We start from the raw sequence: 25,362 nt of genomic DNA on the forward strand, positions 1-25,362 counted from the left end.
TTTCTCTCCCTTTTCTCTGTTGTCATTTTCCTTCTTCTCTGTCCCTTTCCGTTTCCCTTATATTCCCATCCCATCCCATCCCATCCGTTCCATCCCATCCACAACGACAACCCATCGCCCATCGCCCATCGCCCATCGTATTTGCACCCGCCACATCTCGCATCTCGCATCTGGCTCGCCCTGGCCAGCTCAGCTCACTTGACCGTACTGGCCCATCGGACTCGCATCTCCCTCCTCTCCCTCCTCTCCCTCCCTCTCCGCGACGACCTGGTGTCTGTCCTCGACATCGACCCATTTTCCAAAGCAAAACGTCTACTCGTCTTCTGAGATTCGGCGAACAGACGAATTGTCAAAACGCTGGCCGATTGCCCCTGCATCCGTTGTCTGTGCACCCCCGGGAAAGGTACTACCGGTACGTACGTAGCACCACGTCGTACCACCGATTACGATACCGGTACCGGTATTCGTGTCGAGCTCGTTGCCCTCGTCCGGCCGGCCAGCATCCAGCATCCAGCATCCAGTATCCAGTATCCGCGTCCAGCGCCTTAGCCAGCGCGCCTGTGGATAAAAGAAAGCATCCATCATCCCTCCCCCTGGCCGCGCCTCGTCCTCGTCTCCATCCCCGTCCAGCACATCAGATCCCCAGCCCCCCCCTTCTTTCCCCTCCTCCCCCCAACCCCCAACTTCCAACCCCCAACTTCCAACCCCCCCGACTCGACTCGACTCCAGTATCCACTTCTTCCCTTCGGCTCCGACGTGGTCCTACGTACTGCCTTGGCAGCTTACGAATCATCCATTCGTCGTCTCCATCAATCGATCAATCATCAATCAATCAATCCAATCCAATCAGTCAAATCATTCATTCAATCAACTTGCAGTGCATTGATTCTGCTTCCTTGTAGCCGTTGCGTCGTCGCATATTCTCGCATTTATTTGCCTTTGACTTTGGCTTTGGCTTTTGCATGAGTTGAAGTGTTGCTGCTGCTGCGCCAGCGAAACAACGTCAACGTCCTTAATCGAATTCAGTCGCTAGGTTCTCTCCGCCGGCTCGGAAAGTTCGTCTCGTCTGGTCGCCCCCCATCCACTCCCAACTTTTCTCCTTCATATACCACCCGCATCCACCCTGCACAATCAATCCTTCCTGACCTTTGCGGCCGGAGAACTGTTATACCGTACTTACGTGCATCGCTTCCGTCGTGCATTGCATGATTCCGAGTTTGGGTTGTTGAAGCTGCCACCGACCTACCGGGCTCCACTCTCCGAACATTGGATTTTTGGGGGTGGTGTTGTTCTTGTTGTCGTCGTCGCCATCGGCCCCACTTTTCGCACTAGCAATCGGCCGACCCTCCCATTCACACATAGCCTCACCCGGACCGTATTCTTGACATCAAGCCTTGAATTCTCGCCGAGTCACAATAGCTAGCTAGGCACAATAGCAAGAGACCGCCCCCAACAATACGAAGTTCACGACAATAGAAAGATTATAGCGTCTGGCCGTCGCAACTGATATTTCTTCTTGGCTCCCTCTCCACGAGATCGTTTCCTCCGACCACAACAACCACAACTACAACCACTTCTTCCACTTCTTCTCCTTCTTCTCCTTCTACGACTACTACTACTGCTACATCAACTACATCGCCTGTCACCAATCAAGAACCAACACACACACCCCATCACCAAAATGGCGTACCCGACCCGAGAGTTGAACGAGGCTGCCTTGGACCACTTCATCTACACCCCCGTCACCACGGACATGATCCACTATCTGGCCATCAAGGCGACGCAGGTCATCCAGTGCGAGCATCGACCTCTCTCCAAGTCAGCTGACCTCCCTGCTTCTCCCCCCACGACGCCTCCCAACGATCCCACCGTGTCGACGACAAGCCTCCCATCGCTCGAACGCTTCATCACCAACCTGGTCCGAAAGTCCAACGTCCAGGTCCCGACGCTGATGAGCACCCTGGTCTACCTCGAGCGATTGAAGAAGAAGCTCCCGCCGGTCGCCAAGGGCCTGAGATGTACCGTTCACCGCATCTTCCTCGCCGCCCTCATCCTCTCCGCCAAGTTCCTGAATGACTCCTCACCCAAGAACAAACATTGGGCCGAGTACACCCACGTCCGCGGCTGGGACAAGTTTGGCTTCTCGACCACCGAGGTCAACCTCATGGAGAAGCAGCTGCTCTTCCTCCTCGACTGGGATCTCATCATCACCGAACTGGATCTCTACGCCCACCTGGAACCCTTCCTGGCGCCCATCCGGCACGAGGTGGTGAGGAAGCAAGAACAGCGCCGTGAGCGGGAGATGCGCAAGGAGGCTGCCCGACAACAGCAGTTGGCCGAGGAGGAGCAGCGCCGAGCCGAGGCCGCCCACCACCAGTACTGGGTGCCCAGCAACGAGTTCCACCCGATGAACACCTCCGGCCGCTTCATCGATCCGACCGGCATGATGGTTGCTCCCCTCCGCATCCCGTCCCGGGCATCACAGTACGGCTCTCCACCTTCCACCAGCGAAGTCCCCGTCCTGGCACGCAGCGGTACGGCCGACACGTACTCCACGGTCTCCTCCTCCGCTTCTTCCTATGTCGACACGCTCTCCCGCGCCGGTACCCCCAGCTCCAGCATGGAAGGCTACAACGAGGAGCTCGAAGCCCAGTACTGCCGCCTCAATGGTGAGAGCCCTGCGCCGATCGTCCGTGACATCGTGCAGATCGAGATGGATCACCAGGTCTTGTACCCGGCCAGCCAGCACACCATGCTACCCTACGAGGTCGAGCGCGAGGTGATCCATGAGAAGCCCGCGAAGAAGCCCCGCCTCATGGCCGGCAACATCTTCTCGAGACTTCTCGGTGGACAGAGAGATCGCAACAGCTACGCTGCATAGAATCTTGGCATAGATGGGTAGATGGATAGATGGATAGATGGATAGATGAGAGGAATTTGATCTTGGCGCATTTGGGGGCGGCGGTGGGGGGCGCTTGGATGCATGGTGTCACGATTTTCTTTTTCTCTCTTTGTTGGCTGCTCCAACAGCAGAGATGCATGCACGCATACACGAACATGGATGATGATCTTCACACACACAAAAGGGGCGGGTTTAACGACTGGGTGGGGGGGGGAGGAGTTTGGTTGGGGATCATGTTCCTCTGGAAACGATCACGCACACACACCCACCCACCCATCCACATCTGGCGTTTCTTCCTTTTTTTTTCACGACAGACCTACTTTGCATTAGCACGGCGTTTGAAGGATGGCTGGATGCGTTGCATCGCCACGGGCATGGTCTGTATGTACTGTACGATTCTCTCAAGGAGGGAGGGATTAGAGCGAGATGAGATAGAGATGATAGCGAGAGAAAAGCACAACCTGATCTCTTGCACCATCAATGCCACGAACAAAACAATAAACCCAAACCCAAAATTTGACTTGCCACTTTTCGATTACTCAAAAACGCGTGAAGGGGGGGATGGGGGGAAAGAAAATATGAAAAGAAAAAAAAAAATTCAGACGAACAAAAAAATAAACCCAAACCCAAAATTTGACTTGCCACTTTTTGCTTATTCAAAAATGCGTGAATGGGGGGGGGGGGGGGGGGGGGGGAGTGCGTGGGGAAATGTGAAGGAAAAAAAGAAAAAAAAAAGTTCAGGTAGATTTTCTCTTCTCTTCCGGCCTGTCAACATTAGCAACAGCACAACAACAAGACAACAGTAATAATAATAGTAGTAATAATAATAATAATAATAATAATAGTAATAGAATCTGAAATCCGACAAAGCGAAATCCGGAACCCGAATCTCGAGCGACCACCAATACAATACAACCAACTGCCATGGCGATCACGATCACGACGCGCCCGCTCTCTCGTACTTATATACTATGGTATGTTATACTGTACTGTATTATACTATAGTATACTATATTATACTATATTATATTATATTATATTATATTATATTATATTATACTATACTGTACTATATTATACTATACTTTACTATATTATACTATACTTTACTATACTACCGGTATATATACTGTTTCGAAGTACCTACCTACCTACCTACCTACCCACCTAGCTAGGTAAAGTAGGTAAAGTACCTAGGTAAAGTAAGCAGAAAGGAAAGCAGGACGATTGATTGATTGATTGATTGATTGATTGATGCACGCGCCACCAAGGCAGTACGAAGTAAGTAAGTGCACGAACCTTGGGCCTTGGCGCTGGTTCTTACTTATTAGGTACGTACTTACTTACTTATTAGGTATTGTACTACTGTACTGAACTGAACTGAACTTTACTGTACGGTACGGTACGGTACGGTATTACTGTACGGTACTACTGTACGGTACTGTAAGTATGTAAATTCATCCCGATATGGTTTATAGGTGGTTTGTTGGTTGGTTGGTTGGTTGGTTGGTTGGGATTGGATGGATGGATGGATGGAGGGATGGATGGTTGGTTGGTTGGTTGGTTAGTCTTGGATGATTGGTGATAAGGGAAGGTAGGTAAGGTTAGGTACGGTGAGGTTAGGTACGGTAAGGTTAGGTGAGGTTAGGTAAGGTTAGGTACGGTACGGTACGAGTCAAGTCAAGTCAAGTCAAGTCAACCAATATCATTAGAACAGCTTCAGAACAGCTTCCTTTTGTGACCTGGTTTTGTTACGAGATGGGTGCTTGCAGGATGTAGATATAGATGTAGATGTAATGCTATGTTGTGTTGTGTTATGTTGTATTATGTTATATCGTTTTATCCGCCCGTGAGTCTGTCTATCCATCCATCCCATTTCTCCCATCTCATATCTTCCATCTCTCCTCCCCTCCCTCTCTCCCAATTTATAGATTCCATCTCTTCTTCATCCTCTCCTCTCCTCGTCCCCGCTCTATCCTTCCTCCCTCTCCCGCTAGCTGAGTGCATTCAGATCAGAAAGTAAGTAAGTAAGTAAGTAAGTAAGTAAAGACAGGTGATATCCTTTCCTTCCATCCTTCCTTTCCTTCCATCCTTCCTTTATTTCCTTTGCTTTGCTTTGCTTTGCCTTGCCTTGCCTTGCTTGCATGAATCCTTGCTTTGCTTTGCTTTTTCTAGATGAGATTGGATTGTTTTTCAGGATTGGGCTGGGCTGGATTAGATTAGATTGGACTGGACTGGATTAGATTAGACAGTACTAGATTGGACTGGATTAGACTGGCCTAGGTTAGACTGGATTAGACTGGATTAGACTATATTAGACTGGATTATACTAGACTAGACTGGACTAGAAACCATTTCGGGCAAAGAGAGAGAGAGAGGGAAGAGAGGGATGCATAAAATAGGTACCCAAGGTAGATAGGTACCTAGGTAGCTGGCTGGCTGGCGGCTCATGTGCATTACCCCTCCCCCACCACCCCCACCAACGAGGCCCAGACAATCCCACCACTAGAAATTGCACACATCCCGATCAATCATTAATCAACTGCAGCTTCTGGAATGTACAAATATGCTCTGCATTTGCGTCATGGTATATCCTTACAGCTGTACCCCTTTCGAAGCATCCCACAGACGGTACCTCCGAACGAAACGCCATTTGTCAATCCAAAGCTAAAACCGCTGCAAAAGAGACCAAAGATTAAGAACATATCCAGCCCTCGTATCATTCATATCGTTGCCATGTCAACCCCAAACTTTGCTTCCTGGCCGGCTACCTACTTTCTGAACGCTGCAGAAACATCCGCACGGGTCCATTCCGCGATCACCTCCCCATCATACACATCTCTGCTAATGGTCAGGATTCGATCCTCGACCCTTTCGTAATACTTCTCACAGTTCTGTGTGACTGTCGCGACAAGACCTCGACTGATTCCGGGTTCGTCGGCATCTCCAAAATGCTTCTCAACTCGCTTCTTGAGCGCTTCGATACCCTTCCGAATTTCTTTCGAGTCGTAGTTAGCGAGGATCTTGTTGAATGTTGACTTCGAGTGACTAGGCATGCTGGAGATCTTCGTGGCAGGCTCTCCTGCCTGTCGAGAGAGCATCAAGCTTTCAGCGCTTTCGAGGAAGTCGAGCAACTTCCCCAAGGGTCTCCGAATCACAGCACCGAGGTACAGCCCCATGTGCTCATTCATCTCTCGGGTAGCGTTTTGTCTCCATTCCTCCAACACCGGATTAGCACGACCGTCTACCTCTTCCAGATAATGGTTCATATTTTCAATGAGCAGCACCTGGTAGTTCAAGGCCTCCTTATCTTCGGGATCGGCCCCAGCAACTTGAGCGCTAGGGTTTTCTCTCGCAATGACCTTCAGAGACTCGAACATGGTCTTGTTGATTCGAGAATAGGCACTGTTAACCGTTTGCCGAATATCGAGATCATGCGAGGTTGACAGCATTGTCTCCATAGTCAAGGAGAAGGATGGGAAAATCCGGATGAAGGCAATCACACCCTTGCGTTTCTTGATCTTCACTTTCGTCTCCTCAATCGCGCGGATTTGCTCGTCCAACAACTTGTTGAAGAGACTAACGAGCTTGACATGCAACCTTTGGAGGGTTCGGGCAAGGAACTCCTGGCTGGATTCTTCGAAGCTGACGAGCTTGCGTTCGATGGCAGCAATGACACCAATGACTTGTCTGTGCAGAAGTTAGCCAATACTTCATAACGATACTTCCTAATGTCGGCAGCACCTACAGTGGATCGGACCCCAATGTCCATTCGGACAGTCCTTGCATATCCTGTCCATAAAACGAAAATAACTCTTCCATTGATTGAATGACAAGCCGTGCTAGATTCCTGTCCGGATCCATCACTCTAGGCCGTCGCAAATCGCCACCACGTCGCATATCTGGTGGCGCTGCAGAAACAGCATCAGAGAAGTCGGATTGCTCCAGGGAGGTAACGTGAAAGAACTCGACGAGAAAGTTCTGTTCCATGCTTATGATGGAAACAGTCTCGTCAAGGATTCCAGCGAACACCTCATACGGTTGGAGTCGGCCATCAGCTTTGTCGAGGCTTGACTTGATAGCATTGTCGCCAATGGGAGACCGCAAGCTCTTTGCCAAAGTCTGACTTCTCTTGACGGTCAGTTTCCGAGCAGTGGTAGCAATACCGTCGGTCTGCTTCTCAATTTGCGAAGTGAACAGAACATCGCCCTCGTCTCCAGTAGGCTTTCTGACAATACGTTTCCATGCAAAGGTCGCGTCTTTGAACTCTTCTGAGTACACCGGGCGGCAGACCATCTCGTACATTTTCATGAGCTCTTCCCACTCTGTGCGATCTACTTCCCTTGAGAAAAGCATTAGTGGGCTGTATCTCCAAAGCAGATCCCGGGCAAGATCGTGATTCCGGGGGTCGAGTCTCGCCTTGCCTGCGGGTCTGGTAAGATTGCTTCCTTTCTCTTGCTCGAGGGCCTTCCTCGTCTCATCGATTGCAGCTCCAAATTTGACTTGCAAGAAGGGTTTCAAGCGACGAAGGAACATGGCAATCTCATTTTTGTAAACGTCCTTCTTTTCCTGAAGGACTCTCATACTTCCGATCTCACTGTTGCCGTAGCCACCGGGCTTCCCAGAGATGAGGCTACCGTCTTCGCTAGGCCTAGAAACAGTCGTATTCAGAGATGGGTCAATCGTCAGCATAGCCTTATAGAGCATAATTAAAGAAGATTCGATTTGCTCGAGGCCACGCGAAGATTCCAACGAAGCTTCGCGGAGATCAGCGAGCTGATCGTTCGAGATAGAAATCGTATCGAGTAGAGATTTGAGCTCGGTTTGGAGAAGCCGCTGGTTGGCCGTCTGAACTTGCAATCCTTGTGATTGGGCCTCAATGTACGCGACATCCTCATTCAGAGTCTGTGTTGTTAGTAAGCGATCCCCGAGCAGTAGATTGGAAATGACCCACCCCAAGTTCCACCAGATACAACGTGAACAACCCGTCAAGCTCCTCACACTCCTCTATACACCTGTCAAGACCAGTCTTGATTGCCTCGATCCTATCGTCTTCCTCCTCTAACCTGCTGAGCCACCCACCAGCTTGAACCTTGTTCAGTTCACGCTCAACGTCCTCTTTCATTTGGTCAATGTTCTTGGTTCTTATGCCTTCACCGACCCACCCGAACTCCTCCCATGCAGAGACAAGCTCACCGCCTCTATCGCCGATGATGCTTGGATCGACGCCGATGGCAGTGAGCTCCTTTGACATAGTCTCTGCTGGTGGTCTAGCTCTCTTGGCTTCCCGAGCTTTGGCCTTTTCTGGGGGGCTAGTTTCTGGTGGGCTAATTTCTTGTACAGGCGGTACTGAAACCACGAAGCTATGTGGCCTTGGTGGTTCTGGGACCGATATTTTCACCTCTGGCAGGCTATCATTCGTCTTACGAGACGGAGGCCGTTCCAAAGGTGTTATTACGGGACTGGGAGTTGGTGTAGCACTTTCGCTGCTCATTCCACGAAGAAGTGACGGAGCTGGTACTACGCCGGTCACACCATCGGGACCCTCTGGTGATTTTGCCTGAGCTTCTCTAAGTCGTTCTGCGGCACCTCCGGCACGTGGCTTAAAAGAGCTGAAAGCATTGGCAACTTTGGCCGCTCTCATAACTTGGCCGGCCACATCAGTCGGGGACTTCTTGCTTTTGATCATTGGTCCAAGTCCAGGTCGCATATCTTCGGGTTCTTCTGCCAATTGGGCAGGGGGCGAGTCGACGCTTGCAGGTGGTGATGGCTGGACAGCGGGAACTTGTGCAGGTGGGACTTCGACGTTGTCCTCACGGTCAGAGCTTTCGGTTGCAGTAGGAGTTGGGATAGCTTTGGGAAAGGCGTTGGAGCTGAGCTGCATATTGCTACCATCCATCTCCTGATCTCTTTCGCGCGGGACACTCCGTTCGCTGCTGCGTGTTGGTGGCCGTAAATCTTCCCGTCGCACCCCAGCGCTAGAGAGTGGTGCAGGGACAATGTTGTCATTCGGGTTTTGCCTCCTCTGTCTGGAATCGCCAGGATTTGGCATTGGAGGTCTGCGTCGCTCAGGAGGCAAAGCTAACGGGGCTGGGATAGGGGGTACTTCGTCCATCGGCTCCTTGTTACCTGAGAAGCTGGAGTCGGGAGTGACCGTCCGCTGGGATATTGGAGTGACAGTGCGATCGGAGAGCCTTCCAGGGGCGCTTGGAAGTCCGTTCACTCCGCCTCGTGATCTTGGGGGCAAACTTGCCGCTTCTTCAATTCTCCCAAATGACTCCTGGCTCTGATTGTTTCCCGCCAACCGCCGGAGATTCTGTGGGACTTGTTGAGGGATATTGTTATTGGCTTCCATACTGCCACTGGAAGAGTCTCCTCGTTGAGGACGCGCTTGAGGTCTAGTATTTTGAGGATAGGCGCCTCCACCGGGTGGCATTGGTGGTGGAGGGCGTTGCACAGCATCTCGAATAGGCTGTGTCCGCGGTAAAGGGGGCTGCGGTAAAGGGGGCTCTCTTGATGGATCTCGTCTCCTGTCCCTCCCATATCCTGGTGGTGCTTGCTGAGGAGGAGGCTGAGAGGCAGGAGGTGGGCGCCCTGAAGATCCAAGTAATTGCTCTCTCTCCCTACTCTCAAATCCGATAAGCTCTGGGGACTTTCCTCCAGTGTATTTGGTGTATATTTTGACGAGGCTTGCAATGAAGAATTGCTTCTCCTTTGGCGTATTTGCTTGCCAATAATATGGTTTCCCAATGGTGACCGTAAACCCGACCCCTCCGGCCCATTCTTTTTGCTGCTGCTCCTCCGGGTTCCCTGGGTTCGCAAAATTGTAAGATTGCACTGAAGATAGATCATCCAGCATCCATGTTTTTCCAATTGAAAAGGTCCCATTGGCATTTTCTCTTGCTTTGTGCATTCGCACTCGCCCAGACTTCCGCACCGCAATAATTATAATTCGAGGTTTCTTTGCATTTGAATTGGCGTTTGGCGGAGGTGGAGTAGATGGGTAAGCAGCATCTTCGACAATCCTGATGTGGGTGATGTATGACTCTGATACTGTAAAGCAAACAGTCAGTCCCATTTCCGCCACTCCACTGTCTATTTGGTCTTACGAGTTCCATCCTCTTCCTTCTTGGCAAAACAGCTGTCCACGATCCTGCGCTTCTCATCTTCAAATCTTTCTGCTCTCGACATTCCTCCACTGCTGGTACTGTCGTGAATGCCGCTAGATCCGTTCTGATTTGAACCGTCCATTTGGCGCTACGTCTTGTAGGAGGTTAGCGCTGGGCAGTCAATCATTCAATCATGAATGATGTTCTTTATCCACCCTCTAATTCTCTCCTTATGCATGGCTATGTGAGTCCGCTGGGTCGATATAGGACGGATGGAGTGGTGAGTGTCGGTCTTCATGGGAGGTTGTACTCACAACTACGAAGTGTGGCTGTATAGCTGGACGCATTATCTCGGACAATTATCGGACCGATGTTCCTTTTCAGGTGTTCAATCTAGTCGAGCCTCTTGAACAGCGAGAACTCGATCTTCTATTGGGAAGGTTAATATCTGATAACTGAATAGCAATCTCTGAATTATGTTAGGATGTCGAAATATACAAAACCAATATTCTTTCAAAGCAGTTATAGCAGTATCCTAGTAAATAGCTTCTCAAAATGCTCTATTTGCTTGCAAGATCATGGATGCCAAATTCAGTTCAGTACTGTTTGATCAAGCGGATAGGTTATAGGCAGTGTAGTAATTTACAGAGCATTCCTTTAAATCATCCTCCTTTCATCATACCCGAAGCCGTTCACTGATATTGGGGTTCCCAGCTCTTGAGTCCTTTCTCACTAGCTCTCGTGACTTTCATCCTTGCGACTCCACAGCAGGTTTTTAGCGGGCCCCACTGTGCTTGGTAGGCCTACATTTTTTTTTTATTTTCCATCGGATTAAGGCTTTCCAGCAACTGTCCTTCACCTCCAACGATCTCGTCATGTCGAACCCAAACATGTGAGCTTCCCGTTGCTCCTAACGAGCTTGAGACTTACGAATTTAAGGACCAAGATCGGAAAGAGAAAGTCTTCTGAGCCGCGCCCGGACTGGTTGTTCCCGGCAGCGAAGCCAGAGACCTCAAAGCAACTCAAACCTCATGGCACATCGAATAGGAATAAGAAATTGAAGGCTCGAGCTGACGGTCTGCCATCCAAGCCCGCACTTCCACCCAAGTCCGCCCCTCCACGTCAACTGCTCGAGCTCGTCGGCGCATTCCTGACCGAATATGAGTTCACACTCACGAGCCAAGCTCTTAAGGCTGAGCGCGAAAGCCGGGGCGAGAAAGCGGGCGAGTTAGAGGGTGTACCTTCTCTCAGTACGATCTTCAGCGAGTGGAGTGGTTTGAAGGGGGGCAACGAGGCCAAGAAAGAAGCGGAGAAGAAGGACAAGGTGGATAAGAAGAAAAATAAAAAGCGAGCATCGAGCAGCAGCAGCGACGATGATAGCGATGTTGAAATGGCAGATGCGCCAGTCGCCAAGAAAGTTTCCGGAAAGCGATCGAGCCCGTCTTCGTCCTTATCTTCCTCCAGCAGCTCCGACAGCGACGCAGATGACGAGAAGGAGGTCCCAGTCGTAGTGAAAGTCGCTTCCCCAAAGGCCAAAGCCAACAAATTGAAGCGCAAGGCCGAGTCCAGCAGCGAATCGTCCTCATCAGGATCAGTCTCTAGTTCCGAAGATGAACCTCCCATGAAGAAAAAAGTTAAGACGGAAGCCACTTCATCAAGCGAATCCACTTCCGATTCCTCGTCTGAAACCTCCTCGGGCTGTAGCTCTGACGAGAAGACTAAGAAGGCTCCCATCAAGAAGACAAAGGAGGTCAAAAAGTCTTCGGATAGCGAATCCTCGTCCTCTTCTGGTTCTAACTCGAGCAGTTCATCAGATTCCGAGAGCGATTCTGAGTCTGCAACCACAACTCTTGCGAAGAAGACCCCGCTCCCAGCTTCCGAGACTGAATCTTCCGATTCTGACAGCTCCGACAGCGACTCCGCGAAGGACGACAAGCAGAGGCCAACTGCAAGCTCAGACACAAGCGCTACACTCTCTGATGGACCGAAGAAATCCTCGTCATCCTCTTCCGACTCGAGCTCTGGTTCTTCGTCAGGCGACTCAGACGCTGAGCCAAAGATCGTCAAGGCCACCGAAACCGTCTCTACCCATGAACCTGATCCCCCATTGCCCCCGGAGCCAGTCTTTAACAAGAAGAGAAAGACCAATGAGCCGTTCTCGAGAATCCCAAAGGATACTAAGGTTGATGAGCGGCTGGCCAGCAATGCATACGTCCCTTACGACTATGCTCAGAAGGCTCACGAGGATCTGATTGTTACGAGAGGAAAGGGGTTCACCAAGGAGAAGAACAAGAAGAAGCGTGGGAGCTACAAGGGAGGATACATTGATGTAGAGGGAAAGAAGGGCATCAAGTTCATGGACTAAACGAAAAGTATGAGATTCGGAAGGGTCGGGCCTGACAGAGGAAGCATGGTGCCATCCAAGCTCAGGCGCATGGAGTGCTCCTGAGGGTACGCTTTTTGCAGTACATTAATTAGATGGTGTTGGTTTCTCTTTCCATGCAACACATATCCTGCTGCTATGACTTCGTAACTGAGAAAGCCCTCCCTATGCAGTGATACACCACGTATCACCGGCTGGGAAATTTGAGATGGGGCCAATGTAATAGTATTCGGAACTCGGACCAATAAGAAACCAGCCAATCTCATGCGCTAAAAAGATATAGGTATCTATCTAGATGAAGGTACCAGAATTTGAGGTTCAGTGAGTAGTGTTAGTATCCTTTGGTTGGTACAAATCCCTTCAATGCGCCAAGGGGATCAGCTCGAATTGCGGTATCGCCTCGCTGCTGGCTACATAGCCACAAAATCACTACAAGCCTTTGTGAGAATATTGGTTTTGTCATAATCTCAATTGTGAATTACTTTGTACAGCATAGTCTGAGGTCAGCGTGCGTATCCGAAATATGCTGTTGATACTTGCTCCCAAGTGCCTCGAGCTGCCCATCAACTCTCTCAACTCTTCCTCTACAGTACGGAACGGACTGCACAAGGCCGGACATGGCATACAAGATAGGGTTTGCCCACAGACGCTTTTGCATGCCGATGATCGATTCAGTACGGACGTTGATTGCAATACAGTAGATACAGGGTATGTCTTGCTCGCTGGCAAGTCTGGAAAGTAAACACGTCGCCGAGGACTTGCCTTTGTTCGTCCCACAAGACACGTTCTGTGACTACAAGACACATGCTACATAGATCACCAGCGTAGTTGGACGTTCTTCTTGCTAACGTGGGCGGTTTGAGCCTTCTACTGCTGTTTTCGAATCTCAATGCCAAGGGACCTTCTAGGATCAAGTCACCAAACTCGAGGCTGTAAATAAGGGGTTGGGAGTTGGGAGTTGGGAGTCAAGCTGTCCAATCAAGCAAGAATTGATCGCAAAGTGGCGCAGCGCAACATTTGGATTGAGGAACCCAGACCACGGCATTAATATACCGGTATAACAGCCTCACCAAGCTCTGTCATTAAAGCTACCGTATGGTAGTCGCAGCTCGCACGGAGTCCACGTTTCCCGGCAAACTCAAACAACAGTGGAGGCACAGCCATCGCATGTATGAGGGCCCAGAGTAGCTGGTGAAATGGGCGTTCTTTGTTTCACCGTTGATAAAGAGGGTGAGGACTCTCCAGATGGGAAGATTCGCTTACAGCATCTCTCTCACATATCTCGAAGACTTCGAAAGTTGCACCGTTTTGGAGGACCGGTTACAACATCTCAACAAAACCACATGACTAACCCTGACATGGATGCCTACAACAACGCATTGCAGCAACTTCAACTAGCGGAGAAGGCGAGAGCATTCGATGCTAAAATCACCGCTGCCTCTTCAGACATCGAGAAGACTGCGGCTGATCTTGTACGGAAAATCAAATCTTATGACTGGGAAAATACGTACGGAAAGCCATTGAATGTAGATGGCAAGAGGACGCAAGGGGAACATTTCCTTGGCAATGTCGACCTTATCAACAAGACGGAGTTGATGAAAGTTGCGAAGAAGATGCCGAAAGGCGCTCATCTTCACATCCATTTTAATTCCTGTCTTCCGGCCAGGTTTCTGATTAGACAAGCTCGGAATGTCGAAGCAATGTACATTCGGAGTTCTTTGCCTTTGGTCAGCCCTCAAAATTGGATCGAATCTCGGATATCATTCATGGTTATGAGTCCGGAGGAAGCTTGTCAGCTACAAGATCCCACAGGAAATCTTCAGGATGTTGGATTGGGAAACGTCTTCGACGACAACTACGTGTCCAACAGATGGATGCCGTACAAGCAATTTCAGCAATTGTTCTACTATACAGACAATGTCGAGCGGGAGTTGGCTGGAACATCTGGTGCAGAGACTTGGCTAGAGCACAAGATGCACATTTCCGAAGAGGAGGCGCATGGGCGTGGTCAGACTGGTCGAGGGTAGGTTCAGAACTCATCTCTACGTTTCACTCCGGAAACTAACACTACTAGAATCTGGGAGAAATTCAACCATCGGACCCAGATGATGAAAGGACTTTTTGCCTATGAATCTGCTTTCAGAAATTACACCAGAGCATGCATCGAAGACTTCGTTCAGGATAACATCCAGTACGCCGAGATTCGGCCAAATTTCATGGCGACAAACACACTGAAAACAGACGACGGGAAGGGGTCTATCGGCAACGAGGGCATTATGCGAATCATCAACGAGGAGCTGCAAAAAACTATGGCCCAGATTCAAAAAAGAGGACAGTACTTTGGTGGCATGAAAGTCATATATTGCACGCCACGTTCCTTCAAAAACTCGGCTGTCGAAGCTTCCCTGAACGAATGTATGGAGTTGAAGGCCAAGTACAAACACTTGATATGTGGTAAGTGATATAACCAGCCTTTCACTCATCAGCCCAGAAGCATACTGACAAACCTCAGGATTCGATCTTGTTGGCCACGAAGAGATGGGCAACGAACTCCGTAACTTTGTACCTGAGTTTCTGGCCTTTCGGAAAAAGTGTGAGGCTCAGAACCTGGATATTCCATTTCTCTTCCACTGCGGCGAGACACTCGAAGTCGGCGACAGGGTCGATGGTAACCTTTTCGATGCTGTCCTGCTCAATGCGAAACGAATCGGTCACGGATATGCACTTGCCAGGCACCCTCTACTAATGGAGAAGTTCAAGGAGAAAGGAATCGCCATCGAGTCATGCCCAATCTCCAACGAGATTTTGGGTCTCACTTCGACCATCGCAGGGCATCATTTGCCCATTCTACTGGCAAATAACGTACCATGTACAGTCAACAGCGACAACGCTACCTTCTACAAGTAAGCCTACCCCCAGCATCTAGCTCGAGGTCAGAGACTAACCTTTGTACCAGATCCTCTTTGTCACACGATTTCTATCAAGTTATGATCGGTGCCGAATCAATGACCTTGCTAGGGTGGAAACAACTCGTGAAGTGGAGTTTGGAGCACAGCTGCATGGATCCAGAACAGCTGAAATCAGTCACGGCGGTATGGGAAGTTATGTGGGACGAGTTTTGCCATTGGATTGTCGAGGAATATGGTCCTCGCATGCAAAACTGGGAGCCGCAGCCTGGCCGACACTGACAGAGGCAAGGCAACGAGATATGACTAGCATTCCCCGAGCACAGGTTATTCTACATCCTTGGGCTAAACAAGGCTGCACGAAGCCTCTTGTATACCGGGAAGTGAATTCAGATGCGACCGAGGGGAGGTTGGCGACAGACGTGTCGGGATATAAGATATGGGATAGGGTGTTCCTTTGGAGTAGGGAGTCGGAGATTTTGCTTTAGAGATACCTCGTTTGGAATTGAGATTTTGTATGGTCGCAAAAACAGGAGGTATGATTTTTTATTATTCCCAATATCAATCACCCTCTGGGAACCAACACCAGGACTTGGATTTTGGGGGGGGGGGGGGGAAATATGATACCCGAGTCTTATTAGCCCAGATGAGGGCTTCGGCTGCATTTTCGAGACTGTAATAAGATAATTTCTCCAAATCAGCTTCCTCCTTTTGGGAATTTCCTAAATGAATAAAGATTCACGGGAAAGTTGCACGGCATGTCCCCCACCTCTCTCACCCCCTGGGAACCGAGCCTCTGCCAGGACCATTTTCTAACATCGATCACAACCGTCAACCACTAGTACTGAGCGGCAAGTCCCAAACTGCCTATATGCGGTCTGTTGGTCTTGTTTGAAATGGAACACTCTCTACGGGGGTGTCCCGGGTCAAAATATCCACGTAACACTTATAGCGGACAATAGCACAAGCCACTCAAATATTCTTATTTGGTTCGTGTGCTCTCGACTTTCGTCTACCGTTCACTACGGTACCGACGTGTCCTATACTGACTCACTCGTTATTAAAGGCTTACTGAGCGGTATCACTCCGTAGAAAGGGTTTCGTATGTCGCGAATGTTAGCTCCACTCTTGGAAATTTCTTGTCTACCCCAACCTCATCCCAACCTCGTCGGACCCACGGGGTAGGGCTGGGGAAGCAGCGCTTAAATATACGTCGCATCGCCTCCACTGGCTCCACTGGAGCATCCGTTTCATCTACTTTTTGCAACACATCTACATACGTTGCTCTAGCTAATATTCCTCAACAGTGGTATTCTTTGTGAAGAGCAGTCATCCTGCTAAATTATAATCGCCCTCACCTCAAACCGAACAAGCGTCTATCGATATCAATATCGACCCGCTACCGACATATTCGCGCTCTGGCACGCCGGCAGAGTTTAGCTAGGCACAATGCCTTCGAATTGGTTCCCTACAGGTACGGGCGAAAATGGGTGGAGGTTGGATATCGTTTCTCTTTTGGCCGTCATTGGCGAGAGTTCCATTGAAGATCAATCGCAAACCCTCACAGCCTCATGGACCTGCATGCTTCCTCGGATCATCCCTGCGCCGCAGGTTCTCCTCAAATCTTCAAGGCCGACTCGGATGCCCTGCCATAATGCCGCTGTTGTGGGTGTACACAACGGGACCCTAGTTCCCACATTGAACTACTTCCCGAATATCATGCATCCTATCGAGGACCTGACGCCGTTTGTGTTCAAGGTCCTGCAAATTACGCACAGAAAGAAGAAAGAACCCACGATGTTAGTGAATTCAGATGAGAGTCGATCAAACAATAGCCCGGCAAGCTTGGATCTTGGGATGATTGAAAACGGGCCCCTAACACCTCTTGAACGTCGAACCGCAAAGAAACTCACTCATGCCACAAAGCTGGACAGGGGAAAACCTCGAGTGCCTCCCCAAAGGTTCTCGCCGCTGAAAATCCTCTCTGTAGGATCATTCTTTGTCACTGTAGGGCTGATAATCGGGGCTGCCTTTCTGAAGGACGGGACTGCAATCGCTGCTGTTTGCACCATCTCCATGGTATCTTCCATCGTGGGCTATGCATCCTGGTGGCAGCCCGTCCTCATGAAACGTTCATTCAAGTCTCGAGTTCCAGACGGCGACGTCGTGATTCGCACCCGAGAAGGGGCGTTCCTCCTCGTCCGGTGCAATGAAGACGTAGCACGCGAGCTCTACACCGGAACGGAAGAGTGCCAGTACCACGTCGGTACCCGGATGTACCGTATGTACGTCGGTTTCGGCACCTTTCTTCTCATGGCTTCTGTCGTTCTGATGGGCAATTGCGAGTTCGCTATGCAAGCTGCTATTGGTCTCTCTTACATCATCTTGAACGGCTTGTTCTGGGCCGCGTCGCTCATCCCGGACGATGTATTCTGGGACCTCTCAAACTACGAGTGCAAAGATATCACTCCCCCCGACGCCCAGGAAGCAGACCGGCCTCAAGATGATACCCTTGAGGGCCGACCCAGCTTCACACGGACAGTATGGTACGCCATCAGGGAGACGAAGAAGATCGGGTGGATCACCCGGGGCGGAGTAGCTCCCAAGACAGACCAGTGGGATGCTTGGCTTAGAGAAGCGGAGCGGAACGCGATTCTGGGCAACAGAGCATGGAATGCCGTTGAGATGCGAGAGAAGATGGTTGGGCAGGCTGAGCTTCCGGTGCAGAACAAGCATGATCTGGCGGAGCAGCATGTTCCTGCTATGGAGGTCCCAATCACGGAGAAAAGGTAGGAAGGAGGAAGAGATATGCAAAAGCTATACTTGCCATTTACCCGCGCAGATCTGCTTTCTTAAAGCACTATACCCTGCATTTGTCTTTTAGCTATTCGAGATACCATTGGGGTAGTATCTACACGTGGTCTTGAGACTAGCGTTCAGCGTAGTTGCATTTGGTGAACGGCGTTATGTTTGACGTCTCCTCAATATTCTATTTCCTTTCGGGTTCCTGTTCACGAATTTTGTGCTTTCAAAAGGGAATAAATGTTCGAAGCAAAATCTGACCATTCAATGAAGACGAATCTTGACGTGGTCTTGCAGTATTTCACTGTGGCATCATGAGAATGTTAAAAAAATTACTTCATCCAGCTTGCTGCTGTTGCATCTCAGAGCGTTCGTTAGTACTGTACCTGTCCTTTCGAGACCTGATATGAATCTCAACTTCGCAATAGCAGTTAAGTTCTCTACTTACATCACTTATATACTCTATACTTGATAAAGACAAAAAATTAAAAATCGGTTAACAGTAACGATGTTTTATACTACCGTTGTTTATAGCTTGCTTGATCAATTATCTCTTAGTGCTCGACCTGACTAGTGAAACTCTTGTAAGATTTAATTTAGATCCCTTAGCATAACACTTTCCTACCAGTGCGGTTGTCGTCCTCGTGCTCTCTTATAGAGTCAGTCTTGGGTCTTTCTCGCTTTGCGGCAGGTCTATGCAACTTAAACATAGGCATTCAGCATTATCCTGGGTGGGATCAAAGGCAGGGAGGATGATCTCTTCACTGATGCCCTAGGAGTATAAATGCAGTCGTTGCGTAGTGCTTTGTACTTGAACTCCCTATACTTTGCCGTTTACCGTGAAACATTACTCAAGCGACTATATCCAATTCTTGTACAGTACCTAATTCATAAGCGAAGAGTCCTTATTTCTTGCGCAAGCATACGACAGAGAAATTGTCAATTGACTTATGAGTTTATTTTTAAGGGCGATTGCTTGGAGAGAGGAAAATGAGAAAGCTAGCAAGCCAAACTGACAGGCACCTTTAAGCTTTGATTGGTTGATAACAGCGTGCTAGCAAGCTTGTTCGCTTTAGTAGCTTGGCAAGCTGTTCATTGCCGACATAGCTTGCTAGAGAATAGGCCAGCTGTTATAGAGAATAAGTCATTCTGAAGTTATGAAGAAAGGCAAGGGATGGGCGGGGAAATGAAGAAATGTATTCCAAGCCATCGATCAATGCTAAAGACCGAGTAAATCTGAGAGAATACTACTGTAATATAGCGTTCAAACACCTCTATCCTGCAAGATCCAGAAAATCCTCAACTCAACGGAAATTGTAGCCAAAGAAACTCCTTCGAGAGAGTAAACACCGAATTTTTGAAGTAAATCATTGGAGTCGTTCGCTTTACGGCAACCCGATAGTCGCACTCCCGCGCGCTTATCGTCCCCGCTTCTTGATATGGTATAGTATGGTTTGATAGGAATTTGTTCATCCATGCGTTACTTAATGAGCCGTCACCATAATGGAACAGTATCACAAACCAATATCCAGTCCTGGAACAAATCCTTACGAGCCGATATTATTTCAACAATCTGTGCCGCTCATTCAACCGCTTCTGATGACGAATGTCTCGCACTGATCTTCTGAGATTATTTGTTGAGCTGCAGGTGCAATTCTTTGAAGACTAGACCTCACCCAATCGATATACTACGTCTTCTAAATATTTGCTCTGCATCTGTTCCTCCGGCAGAACACCTCCTGGCTACATCTACTTCCTCATCCGCTCGCTCTTCGTCTTCAAGTTGCACATCATCAACATGGCGAATGAACCAGAGATCCACGACCACATGCCGCATCAGATGAAGCATAAGGAACAGAATCCCATGACAAACTGGGTCTATGATGTCTTCTTATGGACTTTCTCGATCTTGGTGGATCTCTTCTTCCGAGAAGTTCATCCACGAGGATCGTGGAAGGTGCCTCGACGAGGACCTCTCATTTTTGTTGCTGCGCCGCATGCGAATCAGGTCAGTGGGAGAGCTCAGACGTACGAAATGCAGTATTAACTATCTGATCAGTTTGTCGATCCTCTTATTCTCATGCGAACACTCCGAACTGAATGCCACCGACGAGCTGCCTTTCTTATTGCTGCGAAATCTATGAACAGATGGCTCATTGGGTGGTTCGCGAGAAAGGTCGGTGCTGTACCAGTTGGACGAGCTCTCGACATGGTCAAGCCAGGATCTGGAACCATATACCTCCCAGATCCAGTGAATGATCCCCTCCTCGTTCGCGGAGTAGGCACAAATTTCGATAGCAAGGAAGTTCAAGTTGGTGGTTTATTGGTTCTCCCAAGCGTCAATGGCACTGCTGCCAATGCTGAGGTCGCAGAAGTTATCAGCGCAGAGGAAATTAGATTGAAGAAACCCTTCAAAGGCGAGGCAGCGATCAAGCAATTGACAGGCAGAGAAGATCTTACTCACAATGGAAAATTCCAAGACGAGAGCGTAAAGGGGAGACCGGAGGAATTCACCGGTTCGAAATACAAGACTGCTCCCAAGGTAGACCAGACACAAGTTTACGATGCGGTATTCGACCGTCTTAGTGCCGATGGAGCTGTGGGCATTTTTCCTGAAGGTGGTAGCCACGACCGAACTGAGCTGCTTCCTCTCAAAGCTGGAGTTGCTATTATGGCCCTCGGCGCATTAGCGGCAAACCCTGAAAGCGGATTGAAGATCATACCTTGTGGCATGAATTACTTCCATGCGCACAAATTCAGATCCAGGGCCGTCGTTGAGTTTGGAAACCCAGTCGAGGTTCCTCAAGAACTTGTAGAGCTATACAAGAGTGGCGAAAGGAGAGAGGCTGTAAGTCAATTGCTCGATACAGTCTATCAAGCGCTGGTTGCAGTCACTGTCACAAGCCCAGACTATGACACCCTTATGCTCATCCAGGCAGTTCGAAGACTTTACAACCCCACTGGCAAGAAGCTTCCGCTCCCCATGGTTGTAGAGCTGAACAGGAGACTTGTTAAGGGCTATACACACTACAAAGATGATCCCAGGGTCATTGGCTTGAAGAAATCAGTTACGGAATACAACAAACAGCTACGATACATGAACATCCGGGATCACCAAGTTGAGTACGCCAAGTTTTCGATACCGAAAGTACTTCTGCTCCTTTGCTACAGACTAGGAAAGATATCGGTCCTTTCGATCGGTGTCATTCCTGGTCTTGTACTCTTCGGCCCCATCTTCGTCGCGTCCAAGCTCATCAGCATCAAAAAATCCAAGGAGGCCCTCGCCGCATCTACCGTGAAGCTCCAAGGTCGGGATGTTATGGCCACTTGGAAATTGCTTGTCGCTCTTGCGCTCGCGCCGGTTCTGTATAACTTCTACACCATTCTTCTCACGTACTGGACATATCGTAACCGGATCCAAGGTTATATGCCAGAGTGGGTGCCTTTGTGGGCAGTCGTCATTTTTGGGTACATATTCTTCCCGATGATCACTTTTGCCGCCCTCCGTTTTGGTGAAGTTGGAATGGACATCGTTAAGTCTCTCCGGCCGCTAGTCGTATCTCTCAGCCCTGAGTCTAGCAATATCATCCACAAGCTCCGGGAACGGAGAGCTCAGTTGAGCGCGGAGGTCACTGATCTCATCAATACACTGGGTCCGGAAATGTTCCCAGACTTTGACGCATCCAGGATCGTGGCCGATCCATTCTCGAATGGAGCTGGGATACCACCATCACTAAAACACCGCAGAGGTAGCAGCCAATCTGGTATTTCTGACTCGGACACACCCTCCCCTTTCCCAAAATCTAATCCTGATGCTTCCATCGGCGCAGGATCAGGCTCAAACGGATATCTTCCAAGAAACGAGTCCTTCAAAAACCTTGGAAATATTGGTCTCTTTGCCACCAGACCACCTTCTCGAAGCAGGAGTCGTAGCAGTAGTAGTGGTGGGGCAGTCGGGTCGGCTGGATTCCCATTGAAGAGTTTTAGCACGCTGGACTCTAAGAGTGGCTTTGAAGAGGTAAGCATGAAGATTAGAGGTGCTATGAGAGAACGGGGTCAGATACGGAGAAGAAACACCGACCAGGCAAGGCAGGAAGAGGCTGATGAGAGTGAGGGCGAAGAAAGCAAAGACGAGTAGGTGCCATTGGATCTTCTTTGTTTGGTCGGGCTGGGCTGGGCTGGATGGGGGGGGCCAAAGCGATTGCAATAAATCACTGGCGTCTGGAATACCAATACAATCTTAATTTCGCCTGATGTTTTTCTTCTATTTCTGTGCGTAATTACTGTATCCTTCATGCTTCTGCATACAAAGTTTGCTGAAGCCTTTACTGCTTGATATTCGTTCACTTGGGGGATGGCGTGTCAGAACGAGACTTGTCTCTCCATCGCCCAGGCCTTTCCCTTCCTCGTCAGCGCTACCTTTTGTCTGTCCATGCCCATCCTAGAAGTGGATCCTCTGTTTCTCTGTGAACAATCGAAGTTTCCAATTGATGCAGAATTTTTGTTTGAGAGCTCGTTGCACGTCTGATATGTGCTAGAGAATCTTTGGTGCAGTGGACTGGCTGATCTTGTCCGGCTGCAAACAAACCTCTTTTCCAACCTCCGCAGAGCCATAGTTGTAAAACTCGTTCATCAGACCATCAGACAGAGGATTACTATTGTTCCTACATGCTGGGGGGAACTGTAGATTAGTCGGGCTAGCCTGTATGCGTTGTTGCATCGATGTTTGGATTGTATCCTGTGTTTCCGTGATGCGTGCAAGGTGGTTGAGCTACCCCGCCTCCTCTTGTTGGGAGATGGGTTCGAGTCTTATGCCTGTCCTATTGCTGCTTTTTCTGCTTTGGCAATGGTTGCTTTTGTGACTCGTTCGGTTGGAGTTCAGCAATGGGTCATTGTGTAATTCGTTCGGTTTTGGGTTTAGCAATGAATCATTTCGTAATTCGTTCGCTTTGAGTCGCAGTGAGGGACTTCGTACTTTCCCATTGCCGGAATAGAATCCCGCAGTCGTTTTGCTGAAGCTAGAATCCGGCGAGCAAGTCGTGACGACCGGCATTGCGAAGCGTTGGTGCTACCGGCACCTCGTCCTCGCTTCACGGCAGAATTTTTTGAATATGTTATATGACCCAGCAACCAAGTGCTCCCACAATAAAATAAGCCAATCGATCATGTAAGCCCGTTAACACACGCTGGGTCATATCTCCTCTACACCTAACAGTGGTTGCTATGAGATCTAACTTGCACCGTAAAATGGCGTCTTGGGTGCGTCTATGTGGGGATCTGGGGGAATAGATTCGAGTTGGAGTGGATTAGAGTTCCATAAAATTTTGTACTTTTTGGTACAAATTCTTAGTACTTTTTGGTACAAAAAACTGCACATTTTGGGTTTTGCGAATAAATTTTGGGCGTTGGGGGGGGGAGAGGGGGGGCGCAGATTTATATAATTTTTTGCTATCTATACTGATCTTTTTACGATACAGATGAGGAAAAGAATAACGTTGAATACTATCTAGACAAGCATGAGAACCACGTTGGCCACGATGCAGATGCTCCTTCCGTTTGAGTTCACTTTCGCTCGGGCGGCGATGATGCGCCCGCAAGAGAACCACTGCGATTCATTAAGGCGGCTTTCTGTTCTATTTTCCACGTTGCTATTCACTTTCGCAGTTAAGGCCACAGATCAGAGCAAAATTGATAGACGATCACACTAGTCAATAGTAAATAGTCGACCTTGCCTACTCAAAGACACCTCCTCTCCCATAAACAACCTTCTCTTGAAGTTCAGCACAACAACAACCTCTTTGATACCGCTCCCAGTCACCCAACATCTCTGTAGTAAATCCCGGCATCCCCCTTTCGTAAGTTCACTCCTAACTTCTCTTTCCAGTCCGCACCCCCAGAAGCTCCACACCACGAGATCGACCCCTCCGGCAATCCGCTCATCAAAGTTCACACATGCCCCCAGAATGCTCCTGACATGGACGCCAGCAGCTCTGAAATCGTCAAAATAACCCCGGTTCGCGTCTCGGGTAACATCTTGATGGAAAACTCGGCGAGTTTCCACCATGCCACCAAGGCTCTGGACTTGACCAACCATCAAGTCGTCGATCAACACGAGGATATGGTCGAGGGTCTTGAGCTCTGGCTCAAGGTCTTTCATGGTACCCTCAAAAACGAGCACCGACACCTCTCCGTCCTCACCCTCCAATCATTCTGGGACGCTGCGGGTTTGAGCCAGAAGTACGTGTTCGATCTGAAGAAGCTGAGCGTTTGGTTCGCACTGTGGTTGGGGGAGCAGGATCCGCAGACAATCGACACCGGGGAGATGGAGAAGGTTCGTGAGCTCTGCACTGCTTTTGATCATGCAAAAGGCCGTGAAATCTTTACGCTTCTCCTGGCGGAGAGACACGGAGCTCAACACCCCGGGATTCATCCAGCCTTCAAGCTGTTCCCGCCTGTGCCTGCGATGTCGTACCGTCAAAGTACCCGCTGTATCCTCGCGATTGGGGATGTAGAGCCCGAAGATTACGAAAAATGGGGTTTCTCGAACAGATTTCTGGCCGTCTACGGAGAAGTGATGGAGCATTATTCCGACTTCGAGCGTCTGATGAAGACAAGTTTCGATCTTGGTATCCTGCCATCCTACAAAAACTTCACAGTGCTCACCCAGAGCAGCTCGACCTTCCTCCGGTTCTGCAGAGCGGTGGATAACAAGGCATCCCTACACAATTTGCCGACAGTGACTCGACCCCAGATGGAAGCTGCTTGGACTTTCCTGGCTTTTAATCTCTTCGACAAGATGCGAGTCCCTGGTCATTTCAGCGAGCGGGCAGCTGCAGAGCTGAAGGATGTCATGCGGATGGTGAGTCTCTATGACCAAGTCTATAAATTTTCTCCCTAGGTTGCTAACTGGAATAGCGTTTCCTTCCAGATCAAAAGATCGAGAGGTACTGGCGTGAGAGGCAGGAGAAGGCCGGTTGGGATGCACAGTTGATTCAGAAGATGGCAGATGGATGTGCAGAGCCCCCGGAGCAACAAACAATGGCCGAGCCAGATGAGGATGATGAGATGGGTGAGGAGGCTAAGGACGAGGACATTCGCGTCCTGAATCGGGGCATGAACGACATAGAAGTTGATGACGAAGATGACGACGACGACGACGACGACGACGACGATATGACTAGGGAGGAGGCAATTCGTAGGCTGCTCAGCCTGGAAAAGAGCAGACCCGAATGGGTTCCCCAGCAGCACCCTAAATAAGAC

At 49.5% G+C, this 25,362-nt stretch overlaps 7 protein-coding genes across 7 annotated transcripts; 6 read left to right on the top strand and 1 right to left on the bottom strand.

Annotated features, from left to right (window-relative positions):
- Window positions 1–1,681: 1,681 nt before the first annotated feature.
- On the top strand, window positions 1,682–2,881 carry L3040_004338 (uncharacterized protein; the record flags this gene model as incomplete). The annotated part of the gene is made up of 1 exon (XM_007288882.1): window positions 1,682–2,881. One exon carries the CDS (start codon window positions 1,682–1,684, stop codon window positions 2,879–2,881), a length of 1,200 nt encoding a protein of 399 aa, XP_007288944.1.
- A 2,792-nt stretch (window positions 2,882–5,673) lies between these two features.
- Window positions 5,674–10,153, bottom strand: L3040_004339 (uncharacterized protein; the record flags this gene model as incomplete). The annotated part of the gene is made up of 4 exons (XM_007288881.2): window positions 5,674–6,592; window positions 6,651–7,807; window positions 7,857–9,955; window positions 10,012–10,153. The coding sequence occupies 4 exons, from the start codon at window positions 10,151–10,153 to the stop codon at window positions 5,674–5,676; spliced, it is 4,317 nt and encodes a 1,438-aa protein (XP_007288943.2).
- Window positions 10,154–10,886: 733 nt separating this feature from the next.
- Window positions 10,887–12,376, top strand: L3040_004340 (uncharacterized protein; the record flags this gene model as incomplete). Its single annotated transcript, XM_007288880.2, has 2 exons — window positions 10,887–10,903; window positions 10,951–12,376. The coding sequence occupies 2 exons, from the start codon at window positions 10,887–10,889 to the stop codon at window positions 12,374–12,376; spliced, it is 1,443 nt and encodes a 480-aa protein (XP_007288942.2).
- A 1,361-nt stretch (window positions 12,377–13,737) lies between these two features.
- L3040_004341 (uncharacterized protein) lies at window positions 13,738–15,582 on the top strand (the record flags this gene model as incomplete). The annotated part of the gene is made up of 4 exons (XM_007288879.2): window positions 13,738–14,417; window positions 14,469–14,848; window positions 14,907–15,297; window positions 15,351–15,582. The coding sequence occupies 4 exons, from the start codon at window positions 13,738–13,740 to the stop codon at window positions 15,580–15,582; spliced, it is 1,683 nt and encodes a 560-aa protein (XP_007288941.2).
- A 1,167-nt stretch (window positions 15,583–16,749) lies between these two features.
- Window positions 16,750–18,093, top strand: L3040_004342 (uncharacterized protein; the record flags this gene model as incomplete). Its single annotated transcript, XM_007288878.2, has 1 exon — window positions 16,750–18,093. One exon carries the CDS (start codon window positions 16,750–16,752, stop codon window positions 18,091–18,093), a length of 1,344 nt encoding a protein of 447 aa, XP_007288940.2.
- A 1,807-nt stretch (window positions 18,094–19,900) lies between these two features.
- Window positions 19,901–22,240, top strand: L3040_004343 (uncharacterized protein; the record flags this gene model as incomplete). Its single annotated transcript, XM_007288877.2, has 2 exons — window positions 19,901–20,110; window positions 20,162–22,240. 2 exons carry the CDS (start codon window positions 19,901–19,903, stop codon window positions 22,238–22,240), a joined length of 2,289 nt encoding a protein of 762 aa, XP_007288939.2.
- Window positions 22,241–24,076: 1,836 nt separating this feature from the next.
- Window positions 24,077–25,359, top strand: L3040_004344 (uncharacterized protein; the record flags this gene model as incomplete). Its single annotated transcript, XM_007288876.2, has 2 exons — window positions 24,077–24,961; window positions 25,018–25,359. The coding sequence occupies 2 exons, from the start codon at window positions 24,077–24,079 to the stop codon at window positions 25,357–25,359; spliced, it is 1,227 nt and encodes a 408-aa protein (XP_007288938.2).
- Between the last annotated feature and the right edge of the window lie 3 nt (window positions 25,360–25,362).

This window comes from Drepanopeziza brunnea, assembly GCF_022702325.1.
Source record: "Drepanopeziza brunnea f. sp. 'multigermtubi' strain 214-2 chromosome Unknown ctg6, whole genome shotgun sequence".
Classification (NCBI taxonomy): Eukaryota; Fungi; Ascomycota; class Leotiomycetes; order Helotiales; family Drepanopezizaceae; genus Drepanopeziza; species Drepanopeziza brunnea.